Source organism: Sinocyclocheilus rhinocerous, unplaced genomic scaffold (genome assembly GCF_001515625.1).
Source record: "Sinocyclocheilus rhinocerous isolate Xijiao unplaced genomic scaffold, SAMN03320098_v1.1 scaffold1427, whole genome shotgun sequence".
Taxonomy (NCBI): domain Eukaryota; kingdom Metazoa; phylum Chordata; class Actinopteri; order Cypriniformes; family Cyprinidae; genus Sinocyclocheilus; species Sinocyclocheilus rhinocerous.
Window position 1 is genome coordinate 355,333 of NW_015632469.1, and position 24,024 is coordinate 379,356.

Consider the following 24,024-nt stretch of genomic DNA (forward strand, 5'->3'; position numbering starts at 1 on the left):
CTAATATGTGACCCTGGACCACAAAACCAGTCAAAAGTGTAATTTTTTCTAAATTAAGATTTATACATTATCTGAAAGCGCAATACATAAGCTTTCCATTGATGTATGGTTTGTTAGGATAGGACAATATTTGGTTGAGATACAACTATTTGAAAATCTGGAATCTGAGGGTGCAAAAAACTCAAAATATTGAGAAAATTGCCTTTAAAGTTGTCCAAATGAAGTTCTTAGCAATGCATGTTACTAATAAAAAATTAAGTTTTAATATATTTACAGTAGAAAATTGACAAAATATCTTCATGGAACATGATCTTTACTTAATATACTATAAGTATTGAGTAGGATTAAGGATTTAGAATAAGGTCTTGCAGAATAAGACATTAATATGTGCTTTTTAAGTAATAATAAATAGCCAATATCCCAGTAATATTCATGCTAATAACCAACAAGTTAACAGTGAGAATTGGACACTAAAGTGTTACCAATATTCTTATTAACTCACCAAAGTATTCAAAGTGAGAAGCAAGGGTACATAAAAAGCATGCATTTTAAGGTTAGACTTTAAATTTTGATGTTAAATTCACTATTGTATTGTATATAAATGTCCTTCAGTCTATACACAGTATTATGTTCAATTACATAAGAAGTAACTGTAATTACATTACAGAGAAAATAAGAGTAATCCCTTCCTTTACTTTTTCAAGGGAAAAGTAATTAAATGACTTAGTAATTAGTTACACCCAACACTGCAAATTCGCAGGTACATACTTTCGAAAAATGAAACAAGAAATCCACTATAGTTTGTCTTTAAGCTCTGTTTCAATGCTCGGGGAAAAAAGAAAGCATGCACGACTTACATCGACAGGCTGCGTTGGGATCTTGAGCTTGGTGAGGGAAGCCTTGCCATTGGGCTTCATTTCTCCCACAGCGCTGCTGTGTGATTGACCGCCGTACGACTCCGAGGAGGTCTTGGGCTCGGCCGTTTCCCGGTCGTCCATGGGCCGCACATAAGCGGTGGGTTTTTGGATCATGGAGCTGGGTTTGATGAGCGAGGGCGGGAAGCTCTGGCTGGGATGCTGTCCCCGCGCGAGTGTCCGCCGGAGCTCATGGGGCCCTTGGCCGGGCTGGAGTGGGATTTGTGCTCGGAGCCGTGCTTGCTGGACTTCTTGCTGCTGCTGCTGTAGTCTCGCTCGTGTCGCTGACCGCCGCTGCGCTGACTGCTGCCGTGGCTGCCCTGCACGGATGAGCGCTTCTGCGAGGAGGAGGAAGTTGAGGTCGACGAGCAGGATGTGGAAGAGATGCCGCCGACTGGAGTCCATTTACTGTTCTGACTCTGGGCGCCTCCGCTACGCTGGTCAGCGTACTGGCCGGATTTATCGTCCGAGGAGGAGCTGGAGGCTTTGGGAATGAGTTTGGACATTGGGGGTTCACCGATGGTTTCCTTCATCTCGTCGTAATTTCCCAGCATGCTCTGGATGCGACTTGAGAGTTTATCTTCCTTTGAGGACTGTTGGGAGAAAAGAACTTGAGATGAGTGTGAGAACAACAACTCAAACACCAACTTACTAGTTGTCTGTTGTTACATATAAGTCTGTGTGTGCAATTTCACAAACTTCAAAACGTGTCTATTTAAGGGGTTCAAGCTGACTAAATGGTCACATTTTACAACCTTTTTTGCTGTTTAAGTCAAACTGATGCCACTAGAAAGTACCAGCCCTCTTTGAATTACTGTAGTAACTAACTCCATTAACCTTGGCATTTTGGCAGAAGCACTGCATATTCATATATTATTATATAGTTATTTAAGTGATGCACCGTAAATGAAAATTCTGGGTCGAACCCGAAAATTCAGGATGCACTTGGTCAAAAACGGAAATAACCCTTATTTAGTAATCAAGTAATTTATAAAAATGTATTTAATCAACACAAATAAAAGCTGACTTGTATAAAGATTTAAATTGCACATAAGGCAGTTTTTTAATAACAGAATTATGTTTCTACAATTTATTATTCACGTTCTGCACTTGCACTTCTTTCTACATATTTTTGTGACCTCTGAATAATAAATGGAATAAGCTTTTTTTAGCTGCATTCGGAGGAGTGCGGATCTCTTTCATCTTTATATATTTTGGATCTACGCACCATATGTTTTTGTCTACTGGATTTTTGGACGAGTGTTTGGCGCTACTGCCTTTTTTGTGGATTACAATTTATTGTTGAAATATAAACATGCAAACAATAAAAACACATTCAATTAAAAAATTAATAATGTACATTAAATAATGAAAATAACAGATTGGTAAAAAAAATTATGAATATGCATATATTTAGCAAAATGCTCCTTTATAGATTTATTTTTTCTAGCTGACTATCTTGAGGTACTGCACTTGCACTTCTTTCTACATATTTTCGTGACCTCTGAATAATAAATGGAATAAGCTTTTTTTAGCTGCATTCGGAGGAGTGCGGATCTCTTTCATCTTTGTATATTTTGGATCTACGCACCATGTTTTTGTCTACTGGATTTTTGGACGAGTGTTTGGCGCTACTGCCTTTTTTGTGGATTACAATTTATTGTTGAAATATAAACATGCAAACAATAAAAACACATTCAATTAAAAAATTAATAATGTACATTAAATAATGAAAATAACAGATTGGTAAAAAAAATTATGAATATGCATATATTTAGCAAAATGCTCCTTTATAGATTTATTTTTTCTAGCTGACTATCTTGAGGTAAATGTGACATTACATAACATTATTGTTTACGAGCAGTTTTAATGACGTCTCTCTGCAGTTGAAACACGGATTGAGACACAGCACATTTCTAAATGCTACAAATAATATTTAGCATGTGCATCAACAGAAAGCAGAATAAAGGAAAAGACTGATCTTTAGTTTAAAGAATCCATATTAGTATCGATAACTATCGATCGAACTATTTTGCCCTAAATCAGAAATTGCTCTTTTTCGGCCCCCGCAATTTCAGTGCATCACTAAATATAATTAAACATACTAAGGGGATTAAGGAAATATAATTACAACTATGGCAGTTTCTGAATTTTGTATTTAAAGTTTCTAAATGTTTTAGGCTACTGTTTTTTATTATAAAACTCATAGTTACATCTAATCATGGCAGTGAAGAATCAAACATGGTTTAGTCTGTGCTTACTACAAATACCACTAAAATGTATATGAATACATATATGATTTGAAACTTGAATAGAAAGTAAGGCAAAAGGGTATCTGTAAACAACAAATCAGATGCTGCAATTTCATCTGCACATTACGCTGTTAAAAATGATTTACAGATAATGTTGAATCACATGGGATTGAGACACAGCACATTTCTAAATGCTACAAATAATATTTAGCAAGTGCATCAACAGAAAGCAGCATAAAGGAAAAGACTGATCTTTAGTTTAAAGAATCCATATTAGGATCGATAACTATCGATCAAACTATTTTGCCCTAAACCAGAAATTGCTCTTTTTCGGCCCCCGAAATTTCAGTGCATCACTAAATATAATTAAACATACTAAGGGGATTAAGGAAATATAATTACAACTATGGCAGTTTCTGAATTTTGTATTTAAAGTTTCTAAATGTTTTAGGCTACTGTTTTTTATTATAAAACTCATAGTTACATCTAATCATGGCAGTGAAGAATCAAACATGGTTTAGTCTGTGCTTACTACAAATACCACTAAAATGTATATGAATACATATATGATTTGAAACTTGAATAGAAAGTAAGGCAAAAGGGTATCTGTAAACAACAAATCAGATGCTGCAATTTCATCTGCACATTACGCTGTTAAAAATGATTTACAGATAATGTTGAATCACATGACCAATAAGACACTATGATTCAATATTCCCTGTCCTGTTTTATAACTTGATCTGTCCACAATGTTCGAGTCAAGCATACAGGAGCAGATTGTTACATGAAGTGTTTTTTGCACTACTACCCTCAATGAGTTCATCCGGAATAAACGAGTAATACACCACGTCCCATGTCAAAGCAGGGGGTTTCCACTGATAGTACACACCACTTCATCTCACCCCAAAGGGAGAATACAGCTGTCTGTATTCTCTGCCTGTCAGGTTGCATCTCTTGTATCCTATGACAGGTTCGCCACCAAAGTAAAGCACTTACCGCTGTGTAAATCTGGTTAGCAGCAAAGATTAGACCGTAATCTTCTTTAGTGTAACCTATGTGACTATTACATATGTGTCCTTTTTCCCCCCATTGCAGCTTTATATCAGCCCAATTAGAATGAAAACCCCCAAGAACTTAAGAGTTTTAGTCCATTTATCACATCCTGAAATACTATCTAAAAATTAAAAAAAAAAAAGGTCAGAAGGAATGCAATGAAATTAAATAGGTTCTTGTAGCATCTGACGGTGGATCACCTCAAAGTTAAAATATTAATGACGCATTTCCACTCCAAATTTAGTCCAATAAGCCTTAACGAAAGAGCAGCAAAACATGGTTGAAAAAACAATAATAAAAGTCCTTATATACGTCCCGCCCAAACTTCCTGTTTAAAAACTAAATGTGTCGATGCAGCAAAGACACTGTGCTTGTGAGGCAACTTCATGAGCTTATTAAATACATGCAAAACACAATTAGCAAAAATTAGCACTTTTCAACAACAACAACAACAACAACAAAAAAAAGTGTTTTACTATAAATAGGGGCAGAAATTGTGATAATTGTAACAATTGTTAACAAAAACTTAAATACAATTGTTCAAAAATTATTCCATTAACAAAGCTTCCTCAAAGTTCTGAGTTCATGTTTGTTGTGTGCAACCAACAAGGACAACAAAATAAATGTCCTGTCTTGATATTACTTCATGGAACACTTTTCTCTCTCTCTCTCATCACTTGAGATCATCTGATGTAAAACCACGTAATTCCTTCGACCATGGTACTGAAAAATAAGTCAAATGTTCTTTCCTTCCTCACAGCTGCAAACTAAACCACACGATGCTTATTCCTGCAGAACTAGAAAGTGGGCAACAGGAGATTTGCTGAGCACTTACCACACATTTAGGACAGAAAGTTAACCGGCCACTAACTATATCAGCCAGACATATTTAAAAGCAGCTATACTGTTACCGAAAATCTCAAGCTGATGCATCTACAATGCAAGTACTTACCCATAAAATGCCCTGTAATTACCATTAGGATTGAAATAGTCGCCAATAAAAACAGTACAATGCATGGTTTTTGGGACACGTGCCATAGAATTGTTTGAAGCACAAAGCGATAGATACACATAGTAAACTCGATTCATTTTGAGATTTTCATCACTGATTGGAAACTGTTTCTAATTGGCCAATAAACAGATAGCGGTCACTAGATGGTTTAAATTTAACAACTTACTTTGAAGCATCTTAGTTGCTATTTTGCATTTTATATAATATGCTGTAAATAATGATCATTTTAAAAGTAAAAAACCTATTGGCCTTCCTCCACATGTTGAAAAATTTCAAGAGATCTAATGGGACATTTCCTGTAATTTTGCAGCTAAACGGTACAGTTTTTGCATGTAAAATAAATTCAGAAGTGAATTCTCAGTGTGAAAGCTCACATTTGGTGGTTTTTCATAGAAATATGTTTTTTCTCATCAGTTATGTACATTAGGGTTTTATGTTACATCTTATGTTGTTTAATTAATGTTTATTTTATTACTTTCGTGTTACTGTATTTGTGCACGAAACATGCACTTTCTATATATTCTATATATAATTGTATAGAATATATATTTAATGTGGTTGTCGTTAAAACAGTTTTTAGTAATTTGTTAATTTATTTTATTTAACAAACATATTTTTACAGTAAATGTAAGTTTAATCTGTAATACATAATTTTGCTACTGCATTTTTGCAGTACAGTTCTGGCAAGCAAAGTTGGTGTTTTTTTTACTGCAAATTTTTTTGGACAGTGCAACCATTAAATCACCCGTAGCATGACGCATACATTTTTCCAATAATTATGTAATGACCAAAGTTGCTGTATCACCACAGTGCTTTTATCTGTAAGGATTTTTCTGCTAAAGAGCAAGATTAATTGAGAACAGAAGCCAAAAAGGAACAACCTAAGATTAAATGAGGTCTTCAGGGCAAAATAATAAATAAATAACTGATGATCAAATGGGGAGGAAAAAAAAAGAAGAAACAAAATGAACTTACTTTATAAGGTTCAGGAAAGAGGGGAGAGTTAGCTGGAAAGGCCTCTCCTCCCTGCTGGATTTCTTGATTTCTCCTTTCCCTTTCTTTCATACGGAGCATATTCCGGTCTTCACGGTTCATGTTGCTAACAACAGAGACACTAAGAGTCACTAAGCAGTGAAGAAGCAGAGGAAAAATAGCTTCCTGACACCTTGATCTACACCTGGATCTACCAAGATAAAGTTACACATTTGAACAACAAATGGAGACAAATAGACAAGATTACTGGAGACAATCAGATGTGCTTTCCCTTCAAAAAACAAGCCTGGACTGTCCTACAGAATAACAGACAACAGTCATGTAGCAGAACTCAAAAGTTAAAATTCAATCAGACACAGTTATTGGTAATACTGACTTTAATTCTGTCCATCTTTGTTGTACGCTGCGTGCTTCGGCTAACCCAACATTATATTACATACACACCATCATTATCTCCCTGCACCTCATTAATAATGAGAGGACTCACTAAAGTAGTTACAACATTCGGCCTATATTTAGCAAATGGAAATTCTGATGAAACTATAGCAAACAGAAACCTTTGAAAAAGGTGATTTCAAAAGTTAAGACATTTAAGGTTCGCATGAGACGTGCGTAATCGATGGTGTCAAGTGAAACTTCCCAAAAAACATTAGTCTGTAGTTTAGTAATTGGTAAAGACCATGCCCACGTCATTCAAGAAGGCAGATTTTTACTTTAAAAATATTAATTATCATTTCAGATCATTTTCTAAAAGGTCATTCAAAACCACAACAGGTTGAAAACAACTCTTGTTGAAACATATGTTAATGAACTTTGTAGCTCAGGACTACATAGATAATATGCAGGTTTCCACTCATTTCTTAAGTAAAGGTATAGAAAGCTGGCAATAAATTAGTAATTATAGTCGCTGAAGCCATAACTACAGATTCATTTTACCTAGGGTTTCACTACAAAATCAAAGAGAGAACGAATAGAAAGCAAGCAAAAGAAAGAGAGAGAAAAGAAAAAGAAAGGAACAGAGCAAAAACAGAGCAGGAGAGCAAAAAAACAAATGTGAAGAAAGAAAGAAAGACAGAAAGAAAGAAAGACAGACAGAAAGAAAGAAAAAAAGACAGACACAAAGACAGACAGACAGACAGAAAGAAAAACTAAGAAAAAAGACAGACAGAAAGACAGACAGACAGACAGAAAGAAAAACAAAGAAAAAAGACAGACAGACAGAAAGAAAGAAAGACAGAAAGACAGACAGACAGAAAGAAAAAAGACAAAGACAGAAAGAAAGACAGAAAGACAAAAGACAGACAGGAAAGACAGACAGAAAGAAAGAAAAAAAGACAGACACAAAGACAGACAGACAGACAGAAAGAAAAACTAAGAAAAAAGACAGACAGAAAGACAGACAGACAGAAAGAAAGAAAGAAAGACAGAAAGACAAAAGACACACAGAAAGACAAAAGACAGACAGAAAGACAGAAGAAAAACAGAAAGACAAAAGACAGACATAAAGAAAGACAGAAAGACAAAAGACAGGCAGAAAGAAAGACAGAAGAAAGAAAGACAGAAAGACAAAAGACAGACAGAAAGACAAAAGACAGACAGAAAGACAGACAGAAAGAAAGACAGAAAGACAAAAGACAGACAGAAAGAAAAACAGAAGAAAGAAAGAAAGAAAAACAGAAAGACAGACAGACAGAAAGACAGAAAGAAAGAAAGAAAGAAAGAAAGAAAGAAAGAAAGACAAAGACAAAGAAAATGAAAGAAAGAAAGAAAGAAAGAAAGAAAGTAAGTTATGGGTAAATTAAATGACACTTCAATCAAACTGCATTAAAACATTATCTGTAAACAAATCGCTAATTAAACTGTGTAAGAGCTAAAAAACAAAACGTGTTATTACCGGGCAATTAATTAAATCTCTCTCTTCTCTTTCACGATGAGATCAGCAGCGCTGAGGTTTGGAGATGCGCAGCGTCACGTCGAGGGGGAAGTTAGCGATTCTCAGGGTGTTTTTAAGGGGAGTCACTTTTGATGCATTAGATCCTGCCAAGGTTTATTTTGTTAAGTTGATAGCCGTGTCGAGAAAGCTCAATGAACGTGCTAATGGGAGAGCGTTTGCACGACAAAACCACTCAAATGACCGATGCCACGTGTAGTCGTTTGACACAGACACTGCAACAAAATCCAATTAGTCAAACCATCTCTGGAAAAGCATTAATGAACTTTGCTGATGGACTGTGTACACATAAACCTCTCTCTACACACTGCTTATTAACAGTGCCAGCAGCTGAGAGAAAACTAAAGGACCTCACTCCGTCATAATGTACTCATCTTCTTATTGTTTTAAGCTTTCTAGCTTTACCTCGGATGTGTAAGCAAGCTTCAGGATTTCAGTTAATCAGACATGCATTTTTTTAAATGTAACCTTAAAATGGAATTCAGAAAAATGAAAACAAAAGATACGGAATTTGAGTAAAAATAAAACTGAATTTGGAAAAAATAACACTGATTTCATAGCAAGCTAAATTGTTATGTGCAGTTTAGTGTGCAAGGCTTTCAAAGTGAACATAGGGAACTTTCTTTCCAAATTCAGTTTTATTTTTAGCCAAATTCCAGTCTCGGTTTAAACGTTCTGGATTCTATTTTAATGGTCAATTAAATGCAAAAAGACATGCCTAATTAACTGAAATCATGGAACTTGCACAACTTAAATGAAGAGTTCACCCAAAATGAACATTCCGTCATGATTTACTCACCCTTGTGTTTTTCTTCCTTCTGTTGAGCACACAAGAATTTTTGAAGAACGCTGATGGTAGCCATTGACTCCCACAGTACGGAAAAATACTATGGAATTCAATGGCTTCCAGCAACTGTTCAGTCACCATGTTCCACAGAAGAAAAGAAGTCGTACAGGTTTGGAAAAACAAGAGGGTGAGTAAATGATGACTACTAAATGATGACTTTATTTTCTAACTACAACTAGAAAAGTATGCGTTTATAAAAAACAACAACAACAACAACAACACAGAGATGCACAGACTTCAAATTTTAATTAAAAAAATAAGTGCCTTTTTTGTAACATTCCACGTTATACTTTAAACTGCATTTTTATGACTGAATTCCACTATTGGGCCCTACATACTCCATCCATTATGAGTGTGGATGGACAGATTTAACGTATGCATGCTACTTGTTGGACCCGTTCAGTTTTTATTTGAGCATTAAGCCACTTGAATATATGCAGTTGTAAAATAAATATGAATAATTTATTTAAAAAATAAAATAATCAGGGTGTGTATGCTCACATGAGTGGACTGTGCTGATGACGTCACATAGTAGCATGCAGACAAGAGAAGTATATTTTGGGCTTGATGTTCATAATTTTCTAAATATGAACAATCTCTCATATGACACGCAAGAATCAAACTACGCTCCGCAACACTGACTCCAAACCTGGCTTGAAACTCGATATCTACAATGCGAGTAAAATCACTCACATATGCAACTAAATTTCCACAATATGCGACTAAATAATGTCTATCATTAGCCACTGGCTAATACATTGTTAGATTTCACAGTTGAGAACAAGCAGAAGAAGGTTGCTTCAGTAGTGGGCAGAACAATCTCATTGGCTGACCTATTAATCGACTACGTTTAGATTTCAACAAATCAGTTTGGGCGAAGGCAGACAACGTGATTAATATTCATTAACCCAGCAGCTCATTAGAGCTTAGCGTGTTTCATGTTGTTAGCAGTAGTATTAACTTATCCATATTATTGTTAAGTTTTGTTTTACTAAAACACAGAATGACTAGGGCTGCACGATAAATCGAAATGGAATCGAGATCTCGATTCGACAGAAGCTGCGATTGTCATGCGTATCTTTCAGTGAAGCACGGTTCCTAAGCCTTTGCTATCACCTTTTATCAGCTTAACACATCCTCCTAGCTGAATAAAAGTATTAATTTCTTTCAGAAAAAGAACAATAATTTACGATGCCAAACTTCTGAACGGTAGTGTATATTGTTACAAAAGATATTCTATTTTAAATAAATACTGTTCTTTTTAACTTTTTATTCATCAAAGTATCCTGAAAAAAGTATCACAAGTTCCAAAAAATATTAAGCAGCAACATTGATAATAAACCAGCATATTAGAATGATTTCTGAAGGATCATGTGACACTGAAGACTGGAGTAATGTGTTTTACATTGCAATAATATTTCACAATATGACTTTTTCTGTATTTTTGATTAAATAAATGTAGTCTTAATGAGCAGAATACATGTATATATGGCAAACTAACCTGTGATGGAGGAACAGCATGAAATTTATTCAAAACATCACCTTTTGTGTTCCCCGGAAGAAAGTAATACAGGTTGGGAGTAAATGAACTTACATTTTTGGTGGCCTAACCTTGTAAGAAATGGCAAAAGCTAGTTAAATCAACATTTGAGTGTGTAAGATACTGTTAGCGAGGCTCTCCTGCCGTCTGCAGGGCTTTATAGCCTGTGATGCAAATGTAAAACTTAGGCCAGGGTGTTTATTCCAGTAGGTTTGTGATCATAACGACAGTCAACGTGTATTGCTGGGAAGTTTATATCTCTTTTGACTGGAATGATTCAGTTTCTAGAGAGTGGGCAAGAATTACTTTTACGTTTTGATCTAGTCAGAGCATGAAATCTTACATTTTCACACGAGTTCCACTGATTTCTACACATGCTTTATCACGAAAAGCATTTTATTTTATTTTTTGCATGTTGACCTAAAACATTTTGGTAACTCCATATTCAAAGGTGCATCAGACAGTAATATAATCCAGATTATGGTCTGTCCGGCCTGTCTAGAATATTCTAATTCTTTGGCAAAGCTCCTACAGTGCACTGCTCATTTCTAGACCAACTTAAAAGACAAGATTCAGTTAGGCATTAAAGTCTGTGAAATAAAACTAATCAAAAGACATAAAAGAAGAACAGTATGGAAATTGTTGCGAGAAGGCCTAAAACTTTGCCGTGACTACTACAGCAGTTACTCACTGAGAACATGGCTGGTGCTAGTGCTTACCCTGACTGAGAGGCCATGGCCTCAACCAATGAACCATTGCAAGAGGATTGAGAGAGAAAATTCCAGACAACTCGATGGTTCTTCCCAGCAATGGCTCCCTCTCGTTTAGTAGCGTCCACTTTGAGGCACAGTTTCTTGATCGGCAGCTTTCCCACTTCAGTCGTCGCTGCTGTATTTCCTGGGAGTTGAGATAAATCTGACTCAGGGAGGGGAGGTTACAGTCAGTCTGAGGAACAAACCACTGCGCTGAACAGAGGAGACACAGCTACAACATACAGGTGAGGACTGAAGCATGATGATCTGTACCAAATCCTAGTAACCATTTGACCATCAAGTGAAAAAAACAAAACATATACCCAACTAAACAAAATGCTTGAATGTTTCACAGAGTCTACACTAACAACAAACTCATCCTTCTACATTTGATCAATATTATGTCCACGTGAAGTTACAAGTTACCTACACAAGTCCTTTTTCGCTGAGAGCAAACACCCCTCCGAGTGCTGTGGAGAATGGTGCAGTCCACCAGCGCCCATATAAGGACTCCCCTCTGTGACGTTAAGAGTCGCAGCAGCCAATCAGCTGCTGTCTCTCAGTAAACGCATGCCCTCCCCCACTTGGGTCTGAGCCAACACCATCAACGTCAGTTTCCTTAAAGGGACAGATGCAGTTTTTCTCCGAGTCCAGAGGGAAAGCACGTCAAAAACATTAGTAAACCCAGGAGGTGATGAGGCAATTAGATGCAATATGGGAATCACCAAAAAACAATTCTGACTAACCATTCTGGGTCGAGCTGCATAAACATAGCCACTATGTTAAAACGGTGTCTTTAGTTTGACCAACTAGCAGTTAGCCAAGTCTTAATCAGTCTTACTTTGCGAATTACACTAGTCTTGATCAGTCTTACCAGACTAACTTTTCAGTCTAAGCAGTTTAGGCAACTGGCCCCATATGAAAATTAAGCATATCGCCCAACACTAACACCTAAATTTTACAACTACCTTATTAACTATTAATAAGCAGCAACTTTGAGGAGTTTGAGGCAAAAGTTGTAGTTGATGGTTTGTTAATAGCCAGAATTGGACCTTAAAATAAAGTGTGACACCAAACTTTTTAATTTGAAAAATCACACACTGAAATGACAGGAACAAATGTTTGTAAATGAAACCATTTAATTTTACATCGTGACTTGGTATAATTCTAGGGGGAAATTATGACGCTAAACCAGGTGGGTCGATGGTAATTAGCCTTTAAATATGTATCTTAAAATAGGCAGGCGAGTGACACTGTGACTTTTTAGTCAAGTAAAATAAATAGATTTAAAAAAACGTTAAAAAATTTTTAAATTTAATTTTAAAGGGTTAGTTCACCCCAAAATGAAAATTCTGTCATTAATTACTCACTCTCATGTCGTTCCAAACCCGTAACACTTCGTTCATAAATTAATTATATTTTTGATGAATTCTGAGAGCTCTCTGACCCTCCCATAGACAGCAAGGTAACTACCACGATCAAGGCTCAGAAACGTAGCAAGGACATCGGATTAAACAGTCCATGTGACATCAGGGGTTCAACCGTAATTTTACGAAGCTACGAGAATACTTTTTGTGCACAAAGAAAACAACAATAACAATTTAGAGAATAAAAGTTACGCTTTCTTTCTTTGCGTGAACATTTGGGCGGTGTTATGCAAATCTTCCCACATAGTGAGGTAGATATGTGGGGGCGTGTTCGAACGAGCCGTTTTAGGTAGGTGTGGCTAACTCTTAACTTTTATAAAGAATATCTCTTTGGATTTGAGACTTTAGTCTTTGCAACTTTACAGATCTTCTTTATGCACCAAGAGCTTGTAACACTCTAAAGAGAAAGGAAAAAATGAAATCGCATCATATGACCCCTTTAAAATAGAAAACTGTTTTACATTGCAATAATATTTCACAATATGACTTTTTCTGTATTTTTGATTAAATAAATGTAGTCTTAATGAGCAGAATACATGTATATATGGCAAACTAACCTGTGATGGAGGAACAGCATGAAATTTATTCAAAACATCACCTTTTGTGTTCCCCGGAAGAAAGTAATACAGGTTGGGAGTAAATGAACTTACATTTTTGGTGGCCTAACCTTGTAAGAAATGGCAAAAGCTAGTTAAATCAACATTTGAGTGTGTAAGATACTGTTAGCGAGGCTCTCCTGCCGTCTGCAGGGCTTTATAGCCTGTGATGCAAATGTAAAACTTAGGCCAGGGTGTTTATTCCAGTAGGTTTGTGATCATAACGACAGTCAACGTGTATTGCTGGGAAGTTTATATCTCTTTTGACTGGAATGATTCAGTTTCTAGAGAGTGGGCAAGAATTACTTTTACGTTTTGATCTAGTCAGAGCATGAAATCTTACATTTTCACACGAGTTCCACTGATTTCTACACATGCTTTATCACGAAAAGCATTTTATTTTATTTTTTGCATGTTGACCTAAAACATTTTGGTAACTCCATATTCAAAGGTGCATCAGACAGTAATATAATCCAGATTATGGTCTGTCCGGCCTGTCTAGAATATTCTAATTCTTTGGCAAAGCTCCTACAGTGCACTGCTCATTTCTAGACCAACTTAAAAGACAAGATTCAGTTAGGCATTAAAGTCTGTGAAATAAAACTAATCAAAAGACATAAAAGAAGAACAGTATGGAAATTGTTGCGAGAAGGCCTAAAACTTTGCCGTGACTACTACAGCAGTTACTCACTGAGAACATGGCTGGTGCTAGTGCTTACCCTGACTGAGAGGCCATGGCCTCAACCAATGAACCATTGCAAGAGGATTGAGAGAGAAAATTCCAGACAACTCGATGGTTCTTCCCAGCAATGGCTCCCTCTCGTTTAGTAGCGTCCACTTTGAGGCACAGTTTCTTGATCGGCAGCTTTCCCACTTCAGTCGTCGCTGCTGTATTTCCTGGGAGTTGAGATAAATCTGACTCAGGGAGGGGAGGTTACAGTCAGTCTGAGGAACAAACCACTGCGCTGAACAGAGGAGACACAGCTACAACATACAGGTGAGGACTGAAGCATGATGATCTGTACCAAATCCTAGTAACCATTTGACCATCAAGTGAAAAAAACAAAACATATACCCAACTAAACAAAATGCTTGAATGTTTCACAGAGTCTACACTAACAACAAACTCATCCTTCTACATTTGATCAATATTATGTCCACGTGAAGTTACAAGTTACCTACACAAGTCCTTTTTCGCTGAGAGCAAACACCCCTCCGAGTGCTGTGGAGAATGGTGCAGTCCACCAGCGCCCTTATAAGGACTCCCCTCTGTGACGTTAAGAGTCGCAGCAGCCAATCAGCTGCTGTCTCTCAGTAAACGCATGCCCTCCCCCACTTGGGTCTGAGCCAACACCATCAACGTCAGTTTCCTTAAAGGGACAGATGCAGTTTTTCTCCGAGTCCAGAGGGAAAGCACGTCAAAAACATTAGTAAACCCAGGAGGTGATGAGGCAATTAGATGCAATATGGGAATCACCAAAAAACAATTCTGACTAACCATTCTGGGTCGAGCTGCATAAACATAGCCACTATGTTAAAACGGTGTCTTTAGTTTGACCAACTAGCAGTTAGCCAAGTCTTAATCAGTCTTACTTTGCGAATTACACTAGTCTTGATCAGTCTTACCAGACTAACTTTTCAGTCTAAGCAGTTTAGGCAACTGGCCCCATATGAAAATTAAGCATATCGCCCAACACTAACACCTAAATTTTACAACTACCTTATTAACTATTAATAAGCAGCAACTTTGAGGAGTTTGAGGCAAAAGTTGTAGTTGATGGTTTGTTAATAGCCAGAATTGGACCTTAAAATAAAGTGTGACACCAAACTTTTTAATTTGAAAAATCACACACTGAAATGACAGGAACAAATGTTTGTAAATGAAACCATTTAATTTTACATCGTGACTTGGTATAATTCTAGGGGGAAATTATGACGCTAAATCAGGTGGGTCGATGGTAATTAGCCTTTAAATATGTATCTTAAAATAGGCAGGCGAGTGACACTGTGACTTTTTAGTCAAGTAAAATAAATAGATTTAAAAAAACGTTAAAAATTTTTTAAATTTAATTTTAAAGGGTTAGTTCACCCCAAAATGAAAATTCTGTCATTAATTACTCACTCTCATGTCGTTCCAAACCCGTAACACTTCGTTCATAAATTAATTATATTTTTGATGAATTCTGAGAGCTCTCTGACCCTCCCATAGACAGCAAGGTAACTACCACGATCAAGGCTCAGAAACGTAGCAAGGACATCGGATTAAACAGTCCATGTGACATCAGGGGTTCAACCGTAATTTTACGAAGCTACGAGAATACTTTTTGTGCACAAAGAAAACAACAATAACAATTTATTCAACAATTCTTCTCCCCGAGTTACCGTCTTCCACCATTTTGGGGAGTACCACAGAACATAATCAGCGTTGTTTACGTTCAGCATGCGCGCCTTTTCTACTAAACAATGCTGATCAAAAATATCTTAATTTGTGTTCTGAAGATGAACGGTCTTATGCATTTGGAACGGCATGAGGGTGAGTAATTAATGACAGAATGTTTATTTTTAGGTGAACTAACCCTTTAATTCTTCACCCTGTTTTTAATTCAGTGCAATGAAACATAAAATAAAACATTTTAGGGGTTGTTCACACAGAATGCGTCTTTGCATCTAAAAACGTGAGACGCAGTTCTCAGGAATGGTTTTTAAACGCTGCACAGAATGTCTCCTTCCCCATGTTGCTGTCAAATAATACAGTTGCCATGCCAACTTGCTATTGTAAACAAAAAGCTCTTCATGCTTGCCCCGCCTCCGGACTCTTCTGATTGGTCCACTGTTTTGGAACTGACATTGATGAGCGGCGCTGCATGTAAAAGTTGAAATTCTTTTAACTTAATACAACATTTTAAAAACACGGTGCTGGCGTGCGAGACACTGCAAAGGGCACGAGACGGGAGTGCTACAGCCGTCTAGCGTGTTTACATAGAAAAACAATGGAAAAGTAGCGCATAAGAATGAGAAAACCCATTCTTTGTGAACAGCCCCTTACAGCCACATATTATATTTAATATTTATCCCCTATATCCTCCAGTTCTATATGATTGTCCTTTTTGGGTCATTGTGTTTTTTTTAACTAAAACATTAACAAACGACACAGTGACTAATGAGTATTTTTGAGACATGTGAATTACTACAAACTACAGTCCTTTAAATCAGAATTTGAATATTTAATGAATCAAGCTTATCAACACTGAACTTTCTTACATGTCACAATGGTTATATACACACGGTTTCTTAATTTTATACTGCTAGCATATTTTATACTAATTTATCAATGTACAGCTAAAAGTACAGTCACATTTAAGGTTGTTCTGTACATTTCCATAGACAGAATCCAGTCATTTCAATAGGAATCCATGTGATCAGTAATTTCACATGAGGGTGAAAGATTTCCCAAGTAACTGGTGAACTGCTCATTATTACTAATCGAAGCTGCCGGGGTGGAAAGTGACTTCATACATTGCTACGATACTGAGCAATGAACAAGATCCCAAATTACTTTAATAAGGTAATTCAAAACGCTTCAGACTTCCAACATCTCCAGCGAGGTTAAGAGGATCCTTAAGCTTTTAAACTAGGACATGCATGGTTCTGTAACATGCAAATAAAGTTTTAAGGGTATAAACAAATTGTCTGTTTTTTCATTTCCTTTGTTAAAATGCAAATATATCCAAGTAGCTGAGAGAACATTTTAGTCGTTGTAAAGCAATATTCCCTTAGCACTGGGAAATATTCTGCCCAAATTTTATGCAAACTTTCATTATGCCTGAAAGAAGAGCTTGTCTCAAATTCAAAGCACAGAAAGACAATATAGCACATAGGTCAGATTGGACACTAATGTACTACTATGGATAACAAAACATTTTTAAGGCTGACTTTAAGACAACACTATTTGCACTGCAATAACCTGAGAGTAAACCACACACACACACGCTTGCATCTGTGCAATATTAACTTCTTTAAAGAAGCCCTTTGCACTCAACTGTAAAAAAACATTTTTCAGAAAGTACCGGCCCTTCCATATTTATTCCTTTCTACACTGTATTTGTGAATTGGTGTTAAGTGAACAGACGGCACAGGATATCTTGACTTTCTACGTGATGATATCTCTCAGGATTGTGTGCTCAGGGCGTGTGCCAGAGTCACGCACACAAGCAAGCAAGCAACCCAGAGCCTGGTGCATGTGCCGATTGTTTTAGGGTGTGCTCACACTTGTAGTTAGGTTCATTTGGTCCGGACCAAAAAGGAAAATGATACATTTGGTCCTGGTCCGCTTAGCGTTCACATTGACATTTTTGACAGCGAACCTAAAGGCATAGTGATACGTTCACAACCTGATTGGTCGGCTTGAATGACGTATATATCGTGACGGAACTCATTGAACACCCCAAACAAAAGGTGTGTTAGACTTAAAGCGGTGTATGATATCAAAGCACCCATTAACCGATCGGTCTGCTCAGCGCCGCTTTAAGTCAAACACACCTAATGCCGTCTGCTGAACTAAGCGCACTCATTCTTGCGTGAACATTTTATTTTATTTTCACCACCAGCAAGCTCACAAGGAACTCATAAAAGGCACTTTACCTAATTAGGGCCTTTCACACCGCTTTAGTTCCAGAACTAAATGTACAGTACTAAAGTACTGGGACGATTTTGCGCGAACTATTTCCCAGTACCATTTAAAGGGTTGCATTCACACCGACAGTGCGTACTAAGAAGTGACATAAGCCGGTCGACAGCGACGTCATTTGTGCGCGGCGTTCAACAACGCGCACCAGGGTTCGGATGGCAGCGTTCACACTTACTCAAACGAACCGCACTAACAGAGCAATCGCACCAGGGTTTGTTTTAATCGAACCAAACATGACAAGTGTGAACGCACCCTTATAGTCTGTGTTTCTAAGGTACTTTGTGGATGGGAAAAACTGGGAAAACCTGGGGGGGTGATTTTATAAATAACTAAATTTTCCAGAGCAAACTCAATCTAATTTTGATAGTAAACCTTATAACATGAAAGAAATCTGGGAAATATGTTGATTAAATGATAAACTGACAATGTTTGCCATGGTAAAATAATTCATTTTTCTCCAATTATACTGATCAATACAAATGTAATTTTCCAGTCTGAATTTGATGAAGAGAAAACAAAAACAGCGGACATCCTTCAGTTGTGTTGTTTTGTCCTCATGCGCAAGAACCAACACAACACCAGTCTAGTCGATTTTAAGAGCGATGATTCATTTACACTAATGGTTTGAATCAGCTTGACGAATCCTTCACTAAATGAGTTCACTGAGACAATTTTTGTGTACTGAAGGTGTACATAAAACTTTACTTCATGTAATTTCACGATGATTCAAATTTGACGTTCCTGCCAAACTCTTTTCCTTGCAGAATGGGCAGAAAAAAAACGTCATTGGAAAATAAACAACTCATTACCAAATGTTCTGTACATTAAAACATTTTCTAAAAAGCCAATGCCTGGCAGTATACAGCATCTCAAAATGTCACTGATTTCACTAAAGTAAGATCACTTTTGGCTAAAAAAAAAATGTTCTAATTGCATAATTTCTTGGAGAGCAATGATGGAGGGTACAGGACAAACTCTGGTGTAAATAATGAAGACCATATCAATATTTCTCAGAAGCTGGTTAACACATTTGAAGACTAAAAACATTCAGCAGCACTTTTTTCACTGGCTTTTCATAAACAGTTTAGCCAAGTGTGACACATAGGATTAGTGGTCGACCGATATTGGTTTTTTGACAGCAGATGCCGATATCTTGGAAAGCAGGGTGGCCAATGGCCGATATAATTTTATTTATTTTAATTAATATTTAAGAAATTTAAAAATAATTTGAAAATGGATTAAAAAATAAACATACTTATACTTTAGATGACAAAGTATTTTTTCACAAATAAATACATATTTAATAAAAAATATAATAAAAAAACGAAGTAAACACTGTAACCAACAGGGCACTCAGTATTCTGGGAAGTTTGTGTGCATCGTGAATCATATTTTTTTTTAAATAAAGCTAAGGTAACACTCATTTTACATACAGCACACAGTGAAAATGACATTAATATGGCAGTGGGCAAATGAAAAAACACACGATCATGCAGGATACACATACACACTTCACAAGATCTCACAACTGGATCCGACTACGTTTGCAAGGTTTTTGAAATTGGATGTTTATTAGTGGCCGATGCCGATATTTAAAAAATGCCAAATATCGGCCGATATATCGGTCGACCACTACATAGGATTCATCTTGTGATTGCCATTACATGAAATGTATGAAATTCTGTTTGACTTTTGCATGCTTTCATTTGCACTCCTGACACAGTTGCATAATTTGTCAACTTTAATAACATTTTTGGACAGCAGTCTATTCACTAAACGTAAACAAAATAGGATAATAGGATTACAGAATCAAGACGTTTCTATGAGTAAAGAAGAAAAAAGAACTTTGCTATGAGTTTATACAGTACGTTTTCAAGTAGAATGACCTCGTGTTAAAAGATCAAAGCAATTTTGATTTCTCAATGCTTGACCTCTATAACTGCAACTCAATCCTCTGGAAAACTTTCCATATTATATAAACAGGAAACGTGCAGGCCTCAGGCCGTGCAACAAGAATGGTCAACTGTGTGTTGAAAAACAGGCTTTTACAGCTCCTTTTACAGACTGGGAATTTTCTGCAGTAAATGAATGCTTCCAGCTCTTCTGACCTCATCCAGGCCTGCTCAAGCTGCAAACAACAAACTAAAGTTGCTCTCAAAGAAAGAAAAGAACTTGTAGCACGGCCTGTTGGATCCCTGCACGCTGCAGAAGCTTTATAAACTGACAGTGACAAAACTTTGCCAAGTGTCAGGGGTGTGCGATATATATCGTCTGCGATAATATCGTAATTGTTGTTTTAACGATGTGCGATTTGACATTATCGAGTATTTTGCAAAAACCATTCTAGTCCTAAACGCAGGCAGAGGAAATGGTCAAGCCACGCAGCACAACTGAAACAGGAAGCCCTGCAGAGAGTCAAGAGCCATAACGGTATTTATACACGTGATGCGCTGAGCTCAACAATACACCTTTTGTCACAATGAACATGGTGGACTCTTCTGATGACAGTGTACGGGCAGGAGTCAGAGTCAGTGTGAGTGTGTTTAGTTTGGTTACATAAGCAGCACAAGGTCTGTCCCAGCTCATGATTTACATCTGTGCCGGGGGCCTGCAGGTCTGCACGAGTTAGCTGGGAAATTTCACCGCGAATTTAAGCAACGTTTGCGTAAAACTCTATTACTTCTGAAAGTGGAATCCAGTGGATATTTCTCATTTTTAATCATGGTTTGCATAAAAAATGTGCTAACGTTTGGCAGTTTGGTCAAACAATGAATCAAGAAAAAGATGCTAAAAGCCATGGAGGATTTTAATACAACGTAAAGGCGACAGTTTTTCAGCAGCACTGGTTCCGGAAGATTTTTTTTTCCCCACATAGAAAAAAAAAACTTTGTTAAAGAGTTATAAGCCATGAATCAAGAGAATCACAACATCACAAACTTTTATCTAAATAAATAAACAAAAGGTTTGAGATTGTGTACTAAACAGATTTAGTGAAAGAACTACAACCCCATGAAGCATTGCAAATGACAAACAATTTAAGAATGACAGATGGAGTATAACACTTAATTTATAGATGATTATGTATATAGAAACAAGTTTTAAAATTTTAATTTTATTGCAAAAATGCATTATATATATATATATATATAGTGTCTTATGCTCATCAAGGCTTTATTTAAAATAACGTTTTCTATCTTAATATACTCAGCATCATTACTCCAGTCTTCAGTGTCACATGACCATTCAGAAATCATTCTAATATGCTGGTTTATTATCAATGTTGGAAACAGTTGTGCTGCTTAATATATCTTTGGAACCTGTGATACTTTTTTTTTTTTCAGGATTCTTTGATGAATAAAATATTCTAAATAAAAATCTTTTGTTACAATCTACACTACCATTCAAAAGTTTGGGGTTAGTACATTTTTTTATTTTCTTTTTCGAAAGAAATTTTTTTTTTTTTTTCAGCAATAATGCGTTGAAATGATAAAAAGTGACAGGAAAGACTTATATTGTTAGAACAATTTTCTATTTTGAATAACAGTTTCCAAAAAAATAATAAAAAACGCAACACTGAAACAAAATCATGGGTAATGTAGTTTTCCACCAGGCAGGAACTCCACTGATAAACATGATTATTTGAAATTATGCAAACAAATAGCCTAAACAAAAGCATATACCATTGATTAACAACTTCATAGCTCACAGTAGGTCTGCCTTAAAAGCTTCCCAAGTTAATGTTAAAAAATAAATTCCCCTACAGAAAAAATAAACTGAATTTTTACTTCCAGAACCTGACTGTTGGACTGTATGGAAGGCGAGGTTGAACCATTGCATTGTGGGATACAGTAGCCAGCACAGTATATTCTGTTCACTTCAGTCACACTGAAAAACAATAGGTCTTCTTTACTGTTATAACTCACATAGCTATCTTGTGCATTTTATACTTGCATACAACTTGCCACTATCAACATGAAAATGTTTTAGCATGCTTTCACAAAATATCGTGTAGCACTGAAGTGGTGCTCTTCTCTACGAACAGCAAGATGCTGATGCACTCTTTGCATTGCCCTTCGGACTGAGAAGACACACTCCCTAATCACTAAACAAACACCCTATGAAGTCCACTTTGCAGGGCAGCAGAGGAAACTGGAACGCACTACAAAGGCAGAAGCTAATCAGAGTATTTGCAGAATTTGCAGACTACACAGAGCATGTCTACTTTATACCACAGTAAGCAGTAATACGCAGCCTTGTTCCTGCTCTAGCTACTGACTTTAAAATGGCCTCCAAACATGGATAATGCAATAGATTTGCCCTTAAAAGTACATGGAGCACGCACTAAAGACGGTGTATTAAAAACACATGCAAAGAATAAATAAAAACACTGACAACAGTCAAAAATTACTCTAAAACATATCACAGCTAAACCACTCAATTTTATTTTAATTAGTTAATCTCAAATAAAATGACTAAATACAACCAAATGTGCTTAGTATTCACAACAGTACCTAGTCTGAACCGAATTGAGGTGATCTTTTTAAAATCTATTCGACAAGCTGCTGTCTTTTGGCCCGTGTTTACATTTTGTCAAGTCGGTGACGCCAAAGCTAACGTTACTAAACATTGGTACGTCGTTTAAAGCACTAACGACACAGTCAAAAAATTTAACAAGATACACTTCTGGAGTCAAAAGTTAACCAAATATAATAATAATAATTAAAAAACCCAGTAGAGCTACGGAACCGGTCCGCGAGGTGTTTACTTGACTCTCCCATTAGCATTTAACGATGTGTAGATGGTGGTAAAACTCCACGAATTGAATTTAAACGAAGTTAAATACGCTGAAATGACGTAAAAGCCAATTTCTAGTAAAAAACATGCCAAAAATGGTATTAAATAGGAACGCTAACGCTAACATCTGAGGGCGCTAGATACAGGGAAACGTGTAATGATACGTTTGCAATCACGAACTGGCCACGATGAATTCTGATTGATAATAAATAAATAACTAAAAGGATGTGTCTAGGAATGCTTCGATGTGTTACAGCTAGCATGTTAGCTAAACACTTTAACACACACGTAGAAAGAGGAACAACGCTAGCTCTGCTTCGTTAACAACTTGCTACAACTGATCTCCTGAATAAAGCATCAAATGTTACTGTATGTGCGTACGCGTGGATCTTTTCACTTATGTAATCGCCCGATTTATGGCCCACTTACCTCTTGGCTTCTTTTAGGCCAGAAGCATTCTAGCTATGAAAGCCTTTCCCTTTGTCTCGGTCCGCTTCCACACTGATCTGCTGCCGCGTCCCAATAAATGTGTCAGCCACCAACAAGAAACACGAAAATGCTCTAAAAGACACAGCTCGTTTAAGTGAGCCATACCGCCGAGGGTCGTCTGCTCGTCATGGTTGTGTCGGACTGATTTTTCCAGCAGATCATGATCATTTTTAGGAGATCGTCGCGTATCTGGCCGATTTCGGCTTCGTAAACTAACCCGGTCACGTGACGAGAGCGGGCTGCGTCTCAAACCCAGAGTGCAGACTACCTAGACGACATTTGTGCAGACTACCTAGACAACATTTGTGCAGACTACCTAGACGACATTTGTGCAGACTACCTAGACGACATTTGTGGCCAGTCTCAGACACCTCAGATTATTATTTTTACGATTTCAGTTTCTATTATGTGTCTTAAACCGTTAAATACCTATTTTTATCAAAAGGCGTTTACTTTTAATTGTTGCTCATTGCTATTCCAAAATTGAAATTTTTTTTTTTTTATAATTTAATAAATCAGTTTTTTTTATTTATCCAAATAATCTAATAACTAATTCGTTGGACTACGGTATAAACATGATTTATATTCTTAATGTTTTTTAGGGCTGTCCAAATCGAGAGTAATCGCATCCAAAATAAGTCTTTGTTTACATGATATGTGTGTACTGTGTATATTTATATGTATATATAAATACACACATATTTACACATGTGTATA

General features: G+C 36.6%; 1 protein-coding gene across 1 annotated transcript in view; it reads right to left on the reverse strand.

The window, feature by feature from the left end:
• Positions 1-23,657, reverse strand: part of LOC107742451 (AF4/FMR2 family member 4-like) — a 48,633-nt gene extending 24,976 nt beyond the window's left edge. The window contains 5 exon segments of the mRNA XM_016555416.1: positions 858-1,079; positions 1,082-1,507; positions 6,207-6,330; positions 14,057-14,234; positions 23,248-23,657. Coding sequence (XP_016410902.1) covers positions 858-1,079; positions 1,082-1,507; positions 6,207-6,330; positions 14,057-14,073 — 789 coding nt within the window. The 5' untranslated portion in view covers positions 14,074-14,234; positions 23,248-23,657.
• Between the last annotated feature and the right edge of the window lie 367 nt (positions 23,658-24,024).